Source organism: Palaemon carinicauda, chromosome 37, assembly GCF_036898095.1.
Source record: "Palaemon carinicauda isolate YSFRI2023 chromosome 37, ASM3689809v2, whole genome shotgun sequence".
Lineage (NCBI taxonomy): Eukaryota > Metazoa > Arthropoda > Malacostraca > Decapoda > Palaemonidae > Palaemon > Palaemon carinicauda.
Window position 1 is genome coordinate 8892988 of NC_090761.1, and position 19449 is coordinate 8912436.

The 19449-nt window shown below is 45.8% G+C and overlaps 3 protein-coding genes across 3 annotated transcripts in view; 2 read left to right on the forward strand and 1 right to left on the reverse strand.

Annotated features, from left to right (window-relative positions):
* LOC137629444 (negative elongation factor B-like) overlaps positions 1 to 11602 on the forward strand; it is a 48480-nt gene extending 36878 nt beyond the window's left edge. Inside the window, exons 4-5 of the mRNA XM_068360747.1 lie at positions 10531 to 10670; positions 11098 to 11602. Of these exons, the coding sequence (XP_068216848.1) occupies positions 10531 to 10668 (138 nt within the window). The 3' untranslated portion in view covers positions 10669 to 10670; positions 11098 to 11602. The remainder of the gene's footprint in view (positions 1 to 10530; positions 10671 to 11097) is intronic.
* The window catches only part of LOC137629445 (protein phosphatase 1 regulatory subunit 16A-like), a 423268-nt gene that overhangs the window by 123017 nt on the left and 280802 nt on the right, over positions 1 to 19449 (forward strand). The window lies entirely within an intron of this gene.
* Positions 11553 to 19449, reverse strand: part of LOC137629443 (protein phosphatase 1 regulatory subunit 16A-like) — an 88535-nt gene continuing 80638 nt past the window's right edge. The window contains exon 11 of the mRNA XM_068360746.1: positions 11553 to 12515. Coding sequence (XP_068216847.1) covers positions 11956 to 12515 — 560 coding nt within the window. The 3' untranslated portion in view covers positions 11553 to 11955. The remainder of the gene's footprint in view (positions 12516 to 19449) is intronic.

A 19449-nucleotide genomic window follows, 5' to 3' on the forward strand; every position in this document is an offset into this window, starting at 1 on the left:
CCTAACCCCCACCCCTGGTGCGGAGACCTCCGCCGGGGAGGACCAGTACCTCTGCAGGGGAGTGCCTGTTGTGCCAGGACCAAGGCGCCCGGTGGGAGTGCCCGGTGACCCGGCTCCCCGGGCTCAAGCCGAGGCTTCGGCCGACGGTAGAGAGGGTTCCCCGACCGAGGACTCGGCCTATAGAAGAGTAATTGGCCTAATCAGGAGACATCACAAGATCGAAGAACCGGCGGGTACCGACGAGGACTATTGGAGGTCCAGCCTTATCTGGTTGATGCAGGCTCCTGCCCACCCAAAAACCTTCCTGGCTCTTCCTGTAGCCCGGGATCTCGTCCTGGGACAGGAGCACGTGGATAGAGTGGTGGCAGGTAATGCCGAAGCTCCCAAGACTCAGAGCTCTTCTAAGTTGCTCCAGGGGCTCAAAATGCAGAGCAGGGTCTATGTACCAAAAGGACGATGGCCGGGAGCCTGCAAAGTAGAACCTTCTCTCGACATTCTGGGGCAGGGCGCCTCGGAGGACAGAGCCTCTTCAGCCCCAGTCTGTTTTTCTCCATTGGAGGCTGCGATGATGGAGGAAATGTCTAGGGACCTAGTACACGTCTCCTCTTGGCTAGACTGGTGGGCTTCCACATTAGTAGGGGTGCAAGCTACTTTTGACCCTACAGACCCGGAACAGCAAAGCCTCCTGAGGGAGCTTATCACCTCCGGGGGCAAGACTCTTAAGTTCCTGACTTACCAGTCCCTCACCCTGACAGCGATATGGGTGCTTCGCAAGAGAGACTCCATCCTGGCGAAGGTGTCCCGGAAGGTCCCAGACAGAGAGGCGAGGGCCATGAGGAGCCTTCCTTTGTGGGGTGACTCCTTGTTCCCCTTAAAGGACTTGGAAGCGATCATGGAGAAGGTGTCTAAAAGGAAAGAATTAAACACGCCCAGGCCTACGCCGGTAAGGAGACCGCCCTACAAGAGGTCAGTCTCAGACAGTGCCGCGACGTCTCAGGCCTCTCCTAGCATGACGAAGAGAGAAGCTCCTTCTTCCTCCTGGGCCTCAGCGCCTCAGCCCCCCCGTAGAGGAGCCCCGGCAGCTTCAGCCTCCTTTAGGACAGGTTATTCTGCCTCCAGGAGAGGCCTTTCAGGCCGCTCCTCCAGGAGGAGATATAGTGGGAGGCCCCCTATCCCTGCCCAAGCCTCAGGTTGGGGGATGCCTCAGACTATATTGGCAAGCATGGAAAGCTCACGGAGCAGAGCCCTGGACAGTGTCCGTACTGAAGGAGGGCTACAGGTTACCGTTCTTAGCAGAACCCCCCCCCTCTAATTCCAGCCATCCGGTCGGAGTGGCTGGTACCCAAGGATCCGTTGAAGAGGGCCGCCCTTCAAGAGGAGGTGTCCTCTATGTTGGAGAAGGGCGCCATGGAGGAGATCCTACACCCAGGTCCAGGTTTCTACAGTCGTCTGTTCCTGGTGGAAAAAGCGACAGGGGGGTGGAGGCCGGTTATAGATCTGTCGGCTCTCAACAAATTCATAAGGAAGACAGACTTCAAAATGGACACTCCGAAGTCAGTCCTGCTGTCCTTGAGGGAGAAAGATTACATGATGACCATAGACCTCAAGGACGCTTACCTACAAATTCCGGTCCACCCCTCGAGTCGAAAGTTTCTCTCCGGGTGAAATGGGGTACCCAGATCCTGCAATTCAAGACCCTTTGCTTCGGATTGTCAACAGCGCCCCTGATATTCACGAGAGTCTTCACGACAGTCTCAGTGTGGGCTCACGAACGAGGCATTCGCCTCATCCGATACCTGGACGACTGGTTGCTTCTTTCCTCCTCGAAGGACGTCTTGAAGGAGCAAGGGGTGAAACTTCTCCGGTTTTGCAAGGATCTGGGTATCGTGATCAACCCGGAAAAATCGAACCTATCCCCCTCCACCAGAATGACCTATTTGGGGATGACACTACTGTAGATACCCTTCTGGGAAAAGCATTTCCTTCGGAAGACAGAATAAGCAATCTGATGGAGATACTTCGTCCGTTCCTATCGGGGCAACCCAGGAGAGCGAAGGACTGGTAAAGACTAATAGGGCATCTGGTGTCGTTGGAAAAAACTGGTTCCCCAGGGGAGACACAGGCTCAGAGCCGTCCAATGGAACCTGAAGAACCTCTGGTGCCAACTGGACTCGCAACAAGAACTAATCCCAGTCTTGCCAAACACAATGCCCTCCCTGGAATAGTGGCATTGCCGATCGAACTCGCTCAAGGGGATGCCCTTCGCGAACGACCCTCCCGAGTGAGTTCTGTTCACAGACGCCTCCAACCAGGGATGGGGAGCCCATCTCCTCGACGAGACAGCGAGAGGAACCTGGATGGACGGGGAAAAGAACCTACACATCAATCTCCTAGAGTTGAAGGCAGTCCAGAAAGCTTGCCTACACTTCGTCGATCTACTAAGGGGAAACACTGTGGCGTTGATGTGCGACAACGCCACAGTGGTAGCGTACATAAAGAAACAAGGAGGTTTGAAATCAAGGGAATTGTGCGATCTCGCCCTAGAGATACTAGATTGGGCAGAAACGAACCAGGTTGTGTTATTAGCAAGGTTCATCCCCGGGAAAAAGAACGTGCTGGCCGACGGTCTCAGCAGGATGGGTCAAATAGTAGGGACAGAATGGTCCCTCCTTCCAGAAGTAGCCAAGCTCATCATCCAACGTTGGGGTTCCCCGGTGATGGACCTCTCTGCTACCAAACTGAACGCGCAACTTCCCGTGTATTGTTCTCCTGTCCCAGACCCGAAGGCAGCCTTGGAGGATGCCTTTCAGCACAGGTGGGACAACCTAGACGTTTACGCTTTTCCCCCCTTCACGTTGATAAGGCAAGTACTCAACAGAGTAAGGACTGCCCGGAACTTAAGGATGACTTTGGTAGCGCCCTGGTGGCCGGAGAGAGAGTGGTTCGCAGACCTAAAAGACCTGGCGAGTCAACCTCCGTGCCCACTCCCCGACAGGTCAGATCTTCTACAACAACCGCATTTTCTCAGATTTCACGACAACCCACAGTCTCTACGTCTTCACGCCTGGAGACTATCGAGCGACTCCTGAAGAAGGAGGGGTATTCATCAGCTACTGCTAAGAGGATGTCGCTATACCTGAGAAGGTCGTCAGCAGCGGTCTACCAAGCTAAGTGGGCCTCCTTCACGAAGTGGTGCGCTTCGAGGCACATTAAACCCCTCAAAGCCTCGGTCCCAGACATAGCGGACTTTCTGGTATATCTCAGGCTTCCTTCTGAAGGGCATCGACCTGGGTTCCTCTAGGCACATCTCGATGCTTGTCAGGAGCTTCGAGCAGTCCTGCCCCCCACAAGCAGTTAGGGTGCCTCAGTGGGACTTAGCTAGGGTCCTGAAGATGTTAAGTGGCCCGCCCTTCGAACCAATGAAAGATATCGTAGACAGGGATCTCACTCTTAAGACAGTCTTTTTACTAGCCTTGGCTTCCGCTAAAAGAGTAGGGGAGATCCATGGGCTGTCTTATGACGTCTCTCATTCGAGGGGGTGGAAGGAAATATCTTTCAAGTTCGTTCCTTCTTTTGTGGCGAAGACCCAGAACCCAGCTGCCTGGGATCCAAAATTCGAAGGTTTCTCTCTGCCAGCTATCCCTAGGACGGGGAATGCTGAGGATTTGAAATTATGCCCGGTCCGTGCCATTAGAAAATACCTTGAAAGGACGGCTGATCTCCGGCCAGGCATCAAGAGCCTTTTCGTCTCCACAGGTGTTACTAAGAAACAGGTATCCAAGAATACCATTTCCTTCTGGTTGAGACAAGTTATTGCCAGGGCCTACAGGGAAGAAGCTCCGGCCTTACCAGGCGTCCCCAAACCCCATGACATCAGGGGTCTGAGTACGTCCTTAGCCTTTGAGAAAAACATGGCAGTGGGTCAGATCCTTCGGGCAGGTACCTGGTCTAACCAGTCAACCTTTACTGCCCATTACCTCAAGGACTACTCGAGGAAGTCCTTAGACGGGTTCTCCATTGGAACAGTCATCTCCGCGCTCCAAGTGATTTAACGGTAAAAGCCCCAGGCTCAATCGTGGATAGCAAACCGGGAGACACAGGTCTGTTCCCTTTCACCCTATTCCCCATTTTTCCCTTTCCTTATCGGAGATAACCCTCTTGTAACCATTGGATAACACGTTCTCCGCAACTGCGTTACTGGATTCAACATCAGGAGTTTTTCAAAGGGTGAGTACTTAGACACTAACGTGAGCTCTTTGTGTAGTTACCCTATCGTCCGTTTTCCTAGTATGTTTTGTTTATACCTAGGCCTCTTGGCTTCCGCTTACTGGGTCTGTAGGTAAGAAAGGCACTCCCACCTCCTAAAGTGTAAGTCTCCTAAGAAAGTAGTTCGAGGTAAGTATTCGTGTTGGAACAAATCAAAAATTTTAAGTAATTTTTATTTTTCCTAACATACTTACCGAGAACTACTTTCGGGTAATGGCCCTCCCTACCTTCCCCGAGTGCCTCTCTGCCCTTGCGAGAATTGTGCAACATCCGAAGAACTTACTGACGCTCACGACCCAGGCGGACTTCGACCTAGAGCAAAAGCTACCCTCGGGGCATGTTCTCTTACGCCCGAGATAGCCCTCCATAGAAAACGGGTTTTAGGGTATACTACACAAAACTCTGGTCGGTAGAGAGGAGATTACAAGTAACTCCTAAGAAAGTAGTTCTCGGTAAGTATGTTGGGAAAAATAAAAATTACTTAAAATTTTTTATTTTTTTAGCTGCTGCTGGGAGGTAAAAAGTATTGGTGCCACTGCCTTTATCACAGGAACTTGTCCTAACCTCTCTACCTTCTCTATAGCAGTTAGCTACATCTGAGGGACAGAATAGAGAAGGGGAACTTACTAAGTTAGAGTTTCTCGGGACTAATGCGTCCTTGAGAGAGACAGGTAAACGTTTAGAGCATTTAGCTAAGACAACATTGCACCTCATTAGGATAGTTACCTCCATAAGGTAAACGTTCTGATGCGAAAGGAATTCTATGGCTTTAGCCCAAGATTGGGGTAATTTCTAAAATTGCAAAATGGTTAACTGCTCCAGACCAGTGGTCTAACCACAAGCAGGCTTGGATTGCTGACACAGCTGCTACCTCCATGTTTGCTATTTCATGACCAGAAACAATGGAGGGGAGGATGGGCAATTTATAGACTGGTACCGATGGAACTAGTTCTCTCGGGGACTTCTGTAAACAGCTGTAGAAGATCCACGACCATTCCCCGTGATGCCATAGCAGAGCTATTTGGGTCATTGCTAAGTTGGGGATGATCTTGCTTTGTTGAGCTCTTCTCATCAAGCAGAACAGGGGAAATGTATAGACATTGATGTTGTCCCAATATTGTTGGAATGCATCTTGCCAGAGAGCCTAGAGATCTGGCATAGGAAAGTAGTACAGCGGTAGCTTGCTGTTCAGGGATGTTGTAAACAGGTCCACCGTCAGGGAACCTCACAAAGTCAAGACTTTGTTGGCTATTAGATCATTCAAAGACCATCTGGAGTCCATTATCTGAGTCGCTCTGCTCAGGTTATCTGAGAGGACATTCCTTTTGCCGAGAATGAAGCGAGCTGATAGGGACACCAAGTTGTCTTCTGCCCATCTTAGCATTTCCACTGCTATATGGCAAAGGTGCCGAGAAAAGGTACCACCTTGCTTGTTTACGTAAGCCACCACCATAGTGTTATCGCTCATCAACACCACAGAATGACCTGCCAGGACCTGATGAAACTGTTGCAGGCCAATAAAGGCTGCCCTCATTTCTTTGAGACTCGGACCAGAGCCTGGGGGCTGCGTGATGCAACAGATGAGCCCAGCCCCCGCCCTTTTTTTTATGCATCTGTAAAGAGCATTAATTCCAGGGGCGGGCGAGAGATCTACCCCTCTGTGAAGGTTGTCATCTGTCACTCCCCATCTCAGGTCCGCCTTCTGCTCAGATCCCATGGAAACCAACAAGACCCACCAACTGGACCTCAATCGCAGCTGGAGAGATCGTATTCGCAGCTGACCGTTATATACCAGACGTTCCAAGAAGCATAAGTGACCTATGAGAAGTAACAACTGCTGTGCTGGAAGCGAGTCTGGCAAGTGAAGACTTTCCCCAATCTGGTGTGTGTGATCATCCCAAGGTATACCAGTCTCTGTGATGATTGCCGGGAAGCCTTCTCGAGATTTACCACAATCCCCAGATCATGACAAAACTTGAGTCGTCTGTCTCTGTGTTGGAGAAGGATCGTTACCAAGTTTTCTAGGATCAGCTAATTATCAAGGTATCTCAGTAGGTGAATGCCGATCCTGTGGGCCCAGGTTGACCCTAGAGTGAAGACCCTTGTGAAAACCAAAGTTGCTCTCGACAGGCCGAAGCACAGCACCTTGAACTGGTAAGCACAGCACCATGAACTGGTATCGTCTGTTGTCTACGATGATCCTCAAATACTTCCTTGATGACAGGTGGACTGGGATCTAGAAGTATCTGTAATTTAGGTCTAGCATGTACAGAAGTCCTCTGATCTTATTGCCTGTCTGACTTTGTCTGCCGTTTCCATCCTGAATGGAGTCTGTTGCACAAACTTGTTCAAGGCTGAGAGGTCGATGATAGGTCTCCAACCTCCAGACGCCTTCTTTACAAGAAAGAGTTGACTGTAAAAGCCTGGGGACCCGTCTGGAACTTCTTGAAGAGCGCCAGTCTTCAATATTTTCTGCACTTCGGCCCCGGGGGCCAGTTCCTTCACGGATCCCTTAGTATAGGAACTTGGCTGAATCGGTTGTAAAGTCAAGGGAGTTAGATATTGCGTTAATGGGATGCGATAACCTGACCAAATCACGGAGAACTTATAAGCTTTGGCCCTGTGCTCCAACTACCTCTGCCACCTGCCTTGCGAGCATCCTTCCACCAGTGTACAAGTAGGAGGATTGCCCTCCTTAGTGGCAGTAGCCTTAACCACTACCTCTTCCTCCTTTGCTGGTTCTGCCTACCTTGGGTTGATTTCTAGCAAGAAAGGGCTTCTTGGACGATGTTCTATGGAACAGCCACACTTCTGCTGCTACCCTGAGGTCTAGATGGTGGAGGTTTCTTGGCTGGAGGAGCTGCTACATACGACCTCAAAGTCATGGCTCTTTGAAGGAGAGAGCCTTGACTAGTCTTCCTCCAACAATCCGCTGCCGTTACGACATTCTCGATGTTGAAGACGGAAAGTCCTTCCTTAGCCAAGATTCGCAGCTTCGTTACGTCAGTCTTTGGAACTTGTCTGCGGAACCTCTGTATTACTCATTCCACCGTTTCAGGATCATGTTAGGCCACAAGTTTACAACTTGGTGAGCCAGGAGCACAATGGTCCTCGTCCCAGACAAAAGAAAGATCAACATGGACTCCCTGGTGTATTCTTGCAACCAGTCATTTGTTCTGATCAGGTGTCCCACACAAACCCAACCATAGGTCGAACCACGAAGTAGCCTGCATGTTATACTTCACAACCCTCTCCATGTTCAGGGTGTCGCTCCCTGGAAAGATAACGGGAAGCCCTGATAGTCTATGGAACGAGACCCCTTTTGTCCAACTATCACTGGGTCCACTGGTAAGGCTGACAGGGCCTCCTCCATCTGCTGCACGAAGGGAGGAGGTGGGAGTCTCGTTAGATCGAAGAGACTGTGTTCTTCCAGCGACTTGAGCGAAGGTCTTCTTCCTGGCACCTTTCAACCCCCTCGACCCTGTGCTGGCCTTGGTGGTTTTCGGAGTGCCATACAGATAGTCCAAAATTATGTCCTTATCCTCCGCCCACAAGCTCTCACCTATAGGAGCCCGGGGTGGGTGGTCATTGTAGTCTTGACGTCGCTGAGAATCCCTGTCGCAGGCATCTCCCTAACTGGAACCGCCGTCCTTGATGATGGGGCCTTCGGCATCGTCTTGGTATCTTTCCTTTCCCTGGGTGGTGGCAGGAACTCTGCAAGCAGGGAAGATCTTGTGCTCTTCTGTCTGGTTGGACTTGACATATCTTTGGGAGAAGCTTGAGAAGGCCGGTCTGCTTCTGTTTAATGGCGCAGGCTGGTTGGGTGTGGCGACCTCATTTGGAGACAAACTGTCTCGGACCCCTGCTGGTGGGGGGGGGTGTCACCCGGAGGAGACATCAGTTGTCTCTGTCATCTTCTTTCCCTTGTTGGCATCATAGGAGTCAGCTCTAGTAGAGAAGTCCTACTGCAGCGTCCTGGAACTTGTCAGAAGGTTACGTACCTTTGAACGGACTGGATATAACACTACCAGAGTCTGTCATTTCTATGGATGGGCCGGGATGGAACTCCTGTTCCTCGGGTAGGAAGGTGGACAAGTGAACTTTAAGTGGCCAGAAGCTTCTAACGAGATCCAGAGAGTTATGGTAGAGGCTGCAGCTATCTGGTCTCTACTTGCGGAAGCCTGCTTAGTGCTGGTCACCGCCTTTAGAACTGTCTTTACTAACTCATCGAACCAGTGCATGTCCTTGTTGAACACAGAAAGATGTCTGGAACTCTTGGGGAGGTTCACGAACAAGAGTTCGTCTGCAAGGTATTCGTGATCAGTCTACCTGCGAGGGAGTGTTACCGCTTACCTAGTGATATGCACACCGGCATACTGTAATGTTCCAACTTGGAGGAACAAGTCAGAGATCGTAGCTGGACAGCTGTCAACTTTGACGTTCCCGGCCATCACACTCGCTTATCCTGGCGGATAGGGAGTTGCGAGAAGGAACTATCCCTAAAGGGATGGCAACCTGCTGCATCGTCATGAACCGATGTGTCATCGGGTGATGATACATGGTCACGGAGCAATACGCTGCTACGTTCTGTTGCTTTGCTGCTTGCTGCTGGATGGTCGCGAGCTAAAGCGATGTCGCAATTGCGACCACGAGCTAAAGGATAGTCACGCATTGAGGAGACATCACAAGCCGGAACGTAGTCGCAAGCTAGAAACTGATCACAAGCTGGTGAGCTGTGCTGTCTAGTCGTAGGAGGTAATGTCGGACGATGCTTGAGGGGTTGCTCCCGATTACGTACAGTATGTCGTCTCTTCTGTCCGCGTTGCAAGCCAGATGTTGAAGAGAAACCTTTGGTCACGAGCTGTACGCTCATGAGTTCTACAACACTGCGTTGCTCTTCAGAACTCCCTCAGTAGTGTGATGAGTGCTCCTGTGAGACTCCAAAGCTGGAACTAGGCGTGTCAAAGTGGCGGGACGAGTCTAATCAGCTGGGCGAGTGAAGGATGATAATCGCTGGAGGCATCAAAATTGCTGGTGAGGTATCGCGGCTTAAGTCAACCTACGAGTTACCTCTTCTTCATGCTCTGAGGGGTTAGAGAGAGGCATGGATAAGTTCGAAAACTTTCTCGTCACTGCTTTGTAGCGCGGACCACTCCGGGGAGGATCGAACCCGCAAACTAGAAAGTTGTCCCCCGTGAGTAGTAGGAACAAGCTTTGGACTTTGCACCCCTTCCGCTGGCTGAGTAAACTCAGAACGAGGGAGTGCGCCGTCGTCAGCATGCTGAGCAGGATCGAAGATGACAATCCAGGTGCATTGACTTATACAGGTCGGGACACTAGAGACTCTTCCTGTGTGAAACCTTCAGACACTCTAGGAGGACAGAGGTCCACTTCTGAGGAACCAGGTGTATGCTTCCTCTGTGTCCCTAACTAGAGAAGTTCTAGAAGACCTTCCTTCGATGGAAAACATCATATACGGTAAAAGACTCCCTTAAGGCAGAGGGCAGCACCACTTCGCTAGGGTAAGCAGTGAAGTCCTACGGTCCCATGGATTGTCTGGGCGTTAAAGGGTCACCGCTTCTACTCAGTCGTTCCCCAGGCAAGCTGATCAAGTAGAAGCTTCGGACAGAGATCGAGAAGCAGAAGGAAGTCGAGGTTTCTTACCATTTGAGGATGGCCCCCAGAGACGCCCACTTTGATGTGTTCTTCCGTCTCCTACCAAACCTCTCCCGCTGGGAGGATGACCACTCAGAAGAAACAATCACACCAGAAAAGATAAAAAAGAAATAATGTCAAGTGGCAGTCAGCGAACAGCTGTAGAGAGAGAGACAACGTCCACTCTCAACCGAACCAAAAGCAAAAGTGATGAGACAACACTGGTATATGTCTGAGCAGTGCCGGTACTACCCCCCAAGCCTTGCTAACTAGCGATGGGGTAATTATACCTCACTAAAAGTCTTATGGCTAGTTTTCCAGTCGACTCAAAAGTCCATTCTATGATAAAGAACGAAAGGGTTTGTATTAGTGATGGAACAAACTGTGTTGGCAAGTGGCACTCCTCCTACCTGATATTGGAAGAATCACCTTGACTAAGTGTCATATAGAATAGTGCACCCCAAGTCTTTCCCCAATGTCAATTTTAAAAATTTATTTTAATCACTGAAGCTGCACTTCGTTTATGTAATCAATGGAAAAATCAGGTGAAATTTAGTAATAATTAAGCCTCCTAAAAATTTGGTTTTAATTTTTCTCTACTTTTAACAGGGTGAAGCAAGTCAGCTGTTATATGAAAAATTCCAAGCGAAGACACGTGCATTCCAAGACACTCAAAATCAACCAACGCCAGTCGGTGAGATTGACTCTCCGCTGACTGCTGTTCCCATGCCTGCACCTATTCAATAAGAGTATATTTTCTTTTTTTATCTCTACCTTAATTACTTATGCTATACAAGTACAGTAACCAGGGTCATTTTTAACTTGGAATATTTAGCAAACTTTTTTTTTTTTTTTTTTAGTAAAGGTTTCCTTTAGGAAGCAATAACTTAAGAGGAAAAAAAAGAAAATGTAATGGTAAACCCAGGCCATAGCTGTAATTGTTATTAATAGATCATCATTGATGTTTTTTAGTCTTGGTCTTAGTTTTCCATACTAGTGAACCTTACAAGTACTTTGCAAATATTTAGCTATTTATAATATACAACTCTATAAAATTTATGATATAAAACTATAAATTTTCTAATGTGCTTGTAAAGGTGTTTGCAATTTCTTTCATATTAGTATGTCTGTATAAATGTTTTACAATTATATTTTTTCTTTCCTTACCCATATTAGTTTGTCCAGGGTGAATACGAGTGGATTGATAGAATTAGGCTATCCAGGGGTGGGGAGGCTGTTCAGTGCCAAGCAGCAGTTGCAATATCAAGTAAAGGTTGAGAGATAACACTGGAAGAGGGAGTCAAGATAAGGAGATTCAAAAGTGGGTGCAGCTAGGGTTGAAGGGCTATTGCAACATTACACGAGGTACTCTGCACTATCCCCTGGTTGAGTTGAAGCATTGCAATCTGTCACTTTCTTTTGCCCAGGATTCGACTAAAGGTACCAAGACGAATACGACTCATAAGGCAAATAAGCTATTGCAAATACTGAAAAGTTCTGGATAACATCAGTTTTAGTACAGTACTTGTCATTAATTTACTCTTATAACTTTGTCTTTAGTCTCAATTTTAACACAGTATTACTATAAAATTTAAACTCCTGAAAAATTAAGGTTTAATAAAATGCACATATTAGCTGAATGAGCTATTACTCACTGTAAAATAAAAACACTATAATATGATTCATTAACAATGGTTAATTCACAACCTAAACAATAACAATAATAATCGTACATTGTATTTACAAGTTTCACAGATCTAGACTACAGTATTGCAAGTTAAATCAACAATATTATCATGTTAAATGTTCTAACTATATGTACATTCACAACATGTCTATACATGAAGATGGATTAAGTAAATCTTACACCTTTCTAGCAAGGCTTTGCAATAGGGATTTGAATTAATTGCACTTATTTAAATAAAACACTTTTTTCCATTTGGTTAAAAATATTGGTCTCAATATTAATTCAAAAATAGTCTCAATTTATCTAGAATTAACACAAGATTATATTGGAATTTGTGATCCAGGCCTTTACATTGTACAACAACAAGACTGGCTGTCCACTCCTCCTATCACTTCTGCAGGATCTCCGCAGAATTTTCGTGGGGTAAGTGATGGAGATGCCGGAGGTCTAAAAGCTACAGTATCAACTCTAACAGACGAAGATGTAAATTCTGTATTTCGACCATGTGGTCGAGGATCATAGTCAGACGTATTTAAGGAATAAGTACTAGAAGCAGGAGCTAGAGTGTATGAGCTCTGTGAAGCTCGAGACATAGCACGTTGTTTCTTTAGATCTGCTAAAGTACCTGGAGAAAAGGGATTGACCGTTACAGTTACATGAATATCAATCTTGCTTCCTCCTTCTCCACTATGAGTAATCATTCCACTTCCCCCAGCATTACTAGGTGAAACAGAATCTGGCTTTGCTGTAGATGAACTACGAGGAGGAGGAATAGGTGGTGTAGATGGCTGGGGCTCTATTTTTTCCAGAACACTACTACTTGGTATACGAAATCCACTGCTTCGGCACAAACTACTATTGCTACTGGATCTTGCTACTATATTTTTGTCTGTCTTGATAACTGCATCTGAAATGAGCAATTATTGTTTAAATAGTTTAATGTGAAATTCTAGGAGCCATAAAAGAAACGAAAAATGAATGTTTTCTAAAGAAATCATTCAAGCTGCTGGACATTACAAAAGGACTGGTAATCTAAAACTATTCACTTGTCAGTTAATTTACATGAAAAGGATTAATACAAAAGATTTCTAACCAGAATTACTACACAAAAGGATGCCCAGGATCAGTGGTACCACAAGAATTAATACAAGTGTTCTGATACTATTGGCTTAATTATAGAAATAAAATGACAAATTTTTTCCTAACTATACAAACCTGAGTTCTTTACGTAGGAGAAAAAATTAGCACAAGCTGGCATACAACTATAAAAAATTCTAACAAGGTGACAGCTGAATTCCGGTAGTTACCCGTGGTGGTGGAAAAAAGACGTCTCTACTCTACTCGTAAGGAGATTGGGAATGTAATAGAATATTCCAGTTGACAGGGTCTTCTGATGCTGTGCCCAAAGGAAAGGGAAGATGAAGAAAAGAAAAAGCCAGTCATTTCCTATCATTCATCCCAGACTAACACCGTAACCTCCGTCCTCGAATGACTTCTAATAGTCCAGTGAGGAGTTAAGGTAGCTATACAGCTAACACAGGGCCTATCAAATTTTGCAACCGATGTGTTACACATTTAGCAGGTAGTGGGTAGTGAAGGTAGAATGTCTTCCACACTTATAGCACCTGCATCACAGAAAAGTACTTGAACGGCAGGAACATAATTATGACCCTGGTGTTGTTATAACCCGTACTGTTGCAGAGGGGAAAGATAAATGGCATGGTTGCTAACCTGCCTGATGCATAAGGTGATGTACCTCCTTATCTTCTTGACTCTGCCCCTGCTGACAAGCAAGTGCTTGATTCGAGGGCGAGATCCGAGAGTTCGTTTAAGCGTTCAAGTAGTCTCTCGGCACTCTTACAGGACACAAAGTAGCCGAATTTGAGTCTTGGCAACAAACACAGGGATGAAGCTGAAAGTAACTTGCCCCCCATCCCAGAGACTGGATGATGTCATAGGGGAGACCATACAACTCACAAACCTTTTTAAGAGGTTAAAGCGAGAATAAAATCTTTTTCGAGTTAGATCGCTGTTCGAAGCCTGATTTTATAACTCAAAGCTCAATGCAATGACTCCTAAGTGTTCCATTCCAGGAACGGACATTGATGTTCCATTAAGGTGGTCTCATTTTCGACTACGGCACACCTGTTCAAACTCCACAAGAGCATGGACAGCTCTACCGAAGAGGAAATAGCAACCCCTTTCAGTCTAAAGATTTGGCTCAAGGCAGAGCAATATTTAATGGAGAGACTGAGCAGTTTCCCTCTTGGAGAAAAAGTAAGAATTTCACAATAAGGATACAGTATAGTGGTTCCAAGCCGAGAGACACCCCTTCCACGACACTAACCACGAAAGATCGCCTACTTTGCCTGGTATCCTGAGGTAACCAGACATCTGTTTTGTTACTGGTTGTGAAAGCCCTCTCTCAGTGAGATGTTACATACCCTTCAGGTACAAAGTCACAGGGATCTCACTGTTTGATGGTAAATCTTAGCATGAGGTTGGTGCAGCAAGTCATAGAGAGGAGGAAGCTCCCTTGGAACAGCAGAAGAAGGCCAGGGTACCATTCTACATGTTGCTATAACGGGGCTATTCATGTCATGGATAGGCTGAGTGTGGATCTTATCCTTTTGAGGAGTTTCCTCATTAGGCAGAACAGGGAGGAAAGCATAGACATCCTGGTTTTCCCACGGAAGATGAAAGGCAGCCTGAAGCACTAGTTATGTGTCCAGTACTGGCGAGCGGCACACCGGAAGCTTCTGGTTAACGGACATTGAGAACAGGTCTACTACTGTCGAACTCCACAATCATTACTCAGGTTTGCTATCCGAGGGTACAAAGACACTTCAGAACCAGCTATCCGAGTCTTCCTCCTCCGTTTGTCTGCAGAGATGCTCTTTTTGCCTAGCATGCACCAGGCTGACAGGGAAGTCACATTATTTTTTGACTTTTGCAAGTTACTGCTGCTAGTTGGCCAAGTTGCCTTGAAATAGAATCTCCTTGCTTGTCTAGTTGTCTAGATATGCCACAGTGGTCATGTTGTTGCTCATCAACACTACTGAGTAACCGAATGGAGCTGTTAGAAATGTTGAAGAACAAGGTATGTTGCCTTCAACTCACACCACAGTGTGGAGGACATGTGTTGCAGCAGGAGAGAGTGCCAACCCTCCCTCCCCTTCTTTTTATGCATCTGTGAAGAGCATAAAATTGGGAGAGGGAGAAAGATCTACCTTTCTCAGAAGGTTCGAATACAGGTTCTACAAATTCAGGTCTTTCCTCTGCTCTGCATCCCCCTAGAATTAGCATTCCGGGAGTATCCCTGCCCTGAGACCCTAAGGTTTTCAAAGCCCACCGCTGAAGTGGCTGCATGCGGAGGCAACTGTTTAGCAATACACTATAACGAGGACATTTGACATAGCAGGCATTGCTGCTACTGTGAATCTTGCTATTCTTACCTGCGATGGATAGACTTTCCCTAGTATCTAACTGCATTCCAAGATATACCAGGTTCTGCTTGAGCATCAAAAGGACTTCTCCAAGTTTACCACAACAACCAGAATGTGGCAAACCTTGAGAAGCATGGACTAGCCAATTGTCTAGATAGCAGAGAGGATGAATGCTGTTGGTAGCTCAGTTGAACTAGGGTAAACCTTCAAGTGAACACTTGAGGGATTGTCGACAGACTGAACTACAGCATCCCAAATTGGTATATCTTTCTGCGTAGATTGAAACTTAGGTACTTGAAGACAGATAAAAAGCTTACATGCAAGCCAGCTTGGAGACTCATTGAGTCTTGAGAGACATCATGAGGATTATGTGAATAACTGTGAGCTTCAAAGAGTCGGAGCGCTCTGGCGACAAGTCACACTGGAAAATATATGGGGATTGTGATGTGAGCGAGACTTACTACAGGTGCACTAATCTGTGTCTCACACACTTTTGCGAGACAAAGAGCATGAATGTGACACAGATAGTTGGGCTGAGAGTGCGAGCAAGTGTTGCATCAAAGCTAGAGGGCAAGTTAGTATAGATAACTGCACAAGCTGGAGATTCATGGAGTCTGCGACAAGTTGCACTGGGGCTTACAAACGTCCTGCTTCAGCTTGACTGTAAATGGTACCCCAAGGGTCGGGAAGCTCAGAGGGGTGAGGATAAGGGTGTTTATCCTCGCGTTGAGTTCAGCAAGCACACACAACGAGAGACCGTGCAGGGGGAGCATTCCCAAGAACACTACCCTGCAGATTCCTGGAAGGAAGCGGATCTGTTGGTGCCCAACTCCATTTAGTCCAGTCAGTCTCTGTCCCTAGATTTAGCTGACAATGAAAGGTAACTAGGTTGAGGCTTCCATCATGCCAAAGGTTATAAGGGCACCCGAAATGACCGCTCTGAGAATGTGCCCAAGTGCAACTACTATATCGGCACCCTGCCTGTTACAGCCCGAGGGAAGTAAATGCATTTCCTATAATACAGTACAAACCTGAGTACCTGCTCAGCTCTGTATTATGTAAGACTCACTTTTCACCCATTTGCTTTGGGCTGTAGTTGCTGAAGGAAAAGGGGGATAGAAGTGTTACTCCCTTAGGCAGACAGGTGAGAGTATACGACCGATCAAGAGTAGTTATTATTATGATGATGATGATTATTATTATTATTATTATTATTATTATTATTATTATTATTATTATTATTACTAGCCAAGCTACAACCCTAGTTGGAAGAGCAAGATGCTATAAGCCTAAGGGCTCCAACAGGGAAAAATAGCCCAGTGAGGAAAGGAAACAAGGAAATAAATAAATGATATAAGTAATGATAAAAAATTAAAATAAAATATTCTAATTATTTTAAATAACATTAAAACAGATAAGACATGTGAACCAACTGCGAACAGGAAAGCGATCGGTCACAAACAACCACTTGAGCAAAGAGCTAATGACCATGTAATGCTGCTGTTACGAATGTGTAAACCCCAAATAGTACATCTAGTATAGCTCTACTGAGACAGCAAACTAGAGAAGGGGGCTACTGAAATAGCCAGAAATCGCTAAATAGACCACCAATAATAAGCACAAGTGGAAACGTTCCCAAGATGTTTGCACCATTAGTTGCACGTAAACATTCCAAGCTGCTCGCCTTAGGGTGTTGTGCAAATGAAGAAAAAAAAAATTTTAAAAAATAAAAAATCCTGATGTGGGATTGATCTGCTGCCATGCTAATGTTAAACAAACGCATTACCACTGCACTAGCGAGGAGCTGCATTCCAATGTTTCTTTACTCTAGGTAGGGAACTGAATTTTTTTTTTCTAAGATAAGACAAATGCATCATTATAATCTTGCATTAATGAAAAAGAAATATTACAAATCTTAAGCAATTTATATTTTCCCAAAGCAACTGAATCCTGAATACCCAAGCCTCAGAAATCTTAACTGGCAAACCCAGGAATTTTAATGTAATCTTATGAGAGAGATTAGTAGGAAAATGTCAAATTTTTCAATAACCTATTTGCCTTGCAACAGAGACTGGAGTGTACAAAAGAATTTGTTTCCATAAAACCTCTCCTAAAATGTGAACGATGGATAGCGTACACCTAATTGCATACAATTAGCTATAGCAGGAACAAAAGTTTCTCGTAAAGAAAACCTACCCTTGAGCTCTTAGGTTTAGAGAGATGGTAGAGCCCCAGTGATGAAAGAAACCACTTATTCTAGATCCTGACTGCCTCATGAATATTGGGGGTCTAATAAGACAGTAATTAGCTCAAAAAAAAAAAAAAAAAAAAAAAAAAAAAAGGAAAGAGATATAACCGTGATCTGCCAGTGGTGTGCAGGCCTGCCTAGTGGACTCTACCCTACTCAGAAGGAGATAGTAGTCATAGCTGCGTGACGAGCCTGGATCATGCTGCAATTTCAAAACTCGTCACAATCCTGAATCTCAAGGCATTAAGAGATTGCATGTTCCAAGTGATACTTTTAGATGAGAGGATAATTTTCACTTTTAGTACCACAATCCAGGCTAGCTGTGAGCTTAGGTTGCCTCGTGAGGCATTAAAAAATCACTTCCTTCAAGCAAAACTCAGATGAAACGATAGCTCTCCCCTTAGGTGCCGTGATCCAGGCTTGCAGCTAGCTTCAATCGCGAGGGGTTGAAACATTGCTAGTACAAGCGGAACTCGCGGGTAAAAGGAAAGCTTTCACAGTGCTGCAATCCAGGGTCGCTGTGAGCTTGGATAGCATGCAAGTCTGGGTCGGGAGGTGTTGAGAGATCGCGTGTTTCAAGCAAACCTCTCGGGTGAAATGATAAGCGTTCACCTTTGGCGACATGATTCGGACTTGCTGTGAGCTTGATTCCCCTCGCGAGGTTTTGAGAGATCAATTGCTTCAAGAAAAACTCAGGTGGAAAGAGTTTTCAACCTTAAAACTGTGATCCAGGCTTGCTGTGAGCCTGAATCGCATCACGAAGTCGAAGTGTAGAGAGATCACATGCTACAAGCAACTCTCAGATGAAGGATACCATCAGCTACAGAGACAGTTTCTAAGATCTCCTAAGACCTCTTCAGCTCTATAGAGTTCTTGTGTCAGAAACATGAGAACACTTCTGCGCTGCCTGGATAGATAAACTACCAGCCTAGGACAGCAGGTCGCCGTAGGAACATCCACCAAGAACCCCGAAGGGTTGGCAAGCTCAGAGGGAGAAGGCAGCAAGCATATTCCTCCAGTGGAAGGTTAACTACCACTCAATTACGTTGTATGCGCCAAGAAGTAGCGTTTAAAGAAACTTTCAACGATTGCTGACCAAGTCAGGTGATCAGATCGTGAAGCAACCGCTACCAATAAGCAAGGCTGAAAACATTTTAATAGTACTTGAAACATTTTAATAGTACTTGCTAGTACTATTTCCTCACATGTGTCCACCAACGTGTCGGTGTACACAGATGGATACAGTTCCTCCCTGGGGTCCTCTGATCCTAAGACTTCAGGGAAGTCTACTTTAAAGGTGACCCCTGGGCAAACAGTTGTTCACCTTTAGTCAACCTTAACAGTAAATGGAGCCATGATGTTAATCAAGTCATCAACTCGAGGACAATATCCCCGAGATGCTAAAGCTTCATAACAGGAATAAAACCAAGAGTTCAGGGAAGTCTAACTCCAAGGATGTAAAGGTGGACCCTGGGATGACAGATGTTCACCTTTAACCAAACTAAAAAGTTAATGGATTCATGATATTAATCAAGGCTCCAACTCAAGGACAATAACCTTGATACTATGCTTCAAAATGGGAATAAAGCCAAGAGTAAAAGTTTCATTTACCAAAGCCAGCTAACATGGAAGGAGATGACTGAGGTCAAAGTGAAAAAGGTACGAGTGAGCGGAGAGCAGTGTTTGTCCCCGCTACCACTGGCAGCAACCAGATCACTTGTTGGCACCTCATTAAAAGTTTTCATAGCTACAATGCCAGCTTGCGCCAATTTCTTCCATGTAAAGAACGAGCTTTTGTATATGTCGGAAAAAAATAAGCCCATAGCATATCCATCATACCCCTAAGTTTTATGTATAAATACATTAATCTGCTAAATAATGGTACAATACAGGCAGTTTTGATAATAAGTAAAATAAAATTGTAAAAACTAAGAATATGTCTCTGGGCAGCACCATGCAGGTAGGGAAAAAAAAGGTGTGGATCAAAAGTTATCTATAAATACAAAAATATTTGTAGTTCATGGTAGTCAACCATTTTTTAATAAACTACTACTAATCTTTAGAGGATTACCACTTCCTGTGTGTCTTGGGGCCTAGATAAATTGCCATATTCCTTTGTTTTCATGTGTGTTATTGGCCTCTTTCCA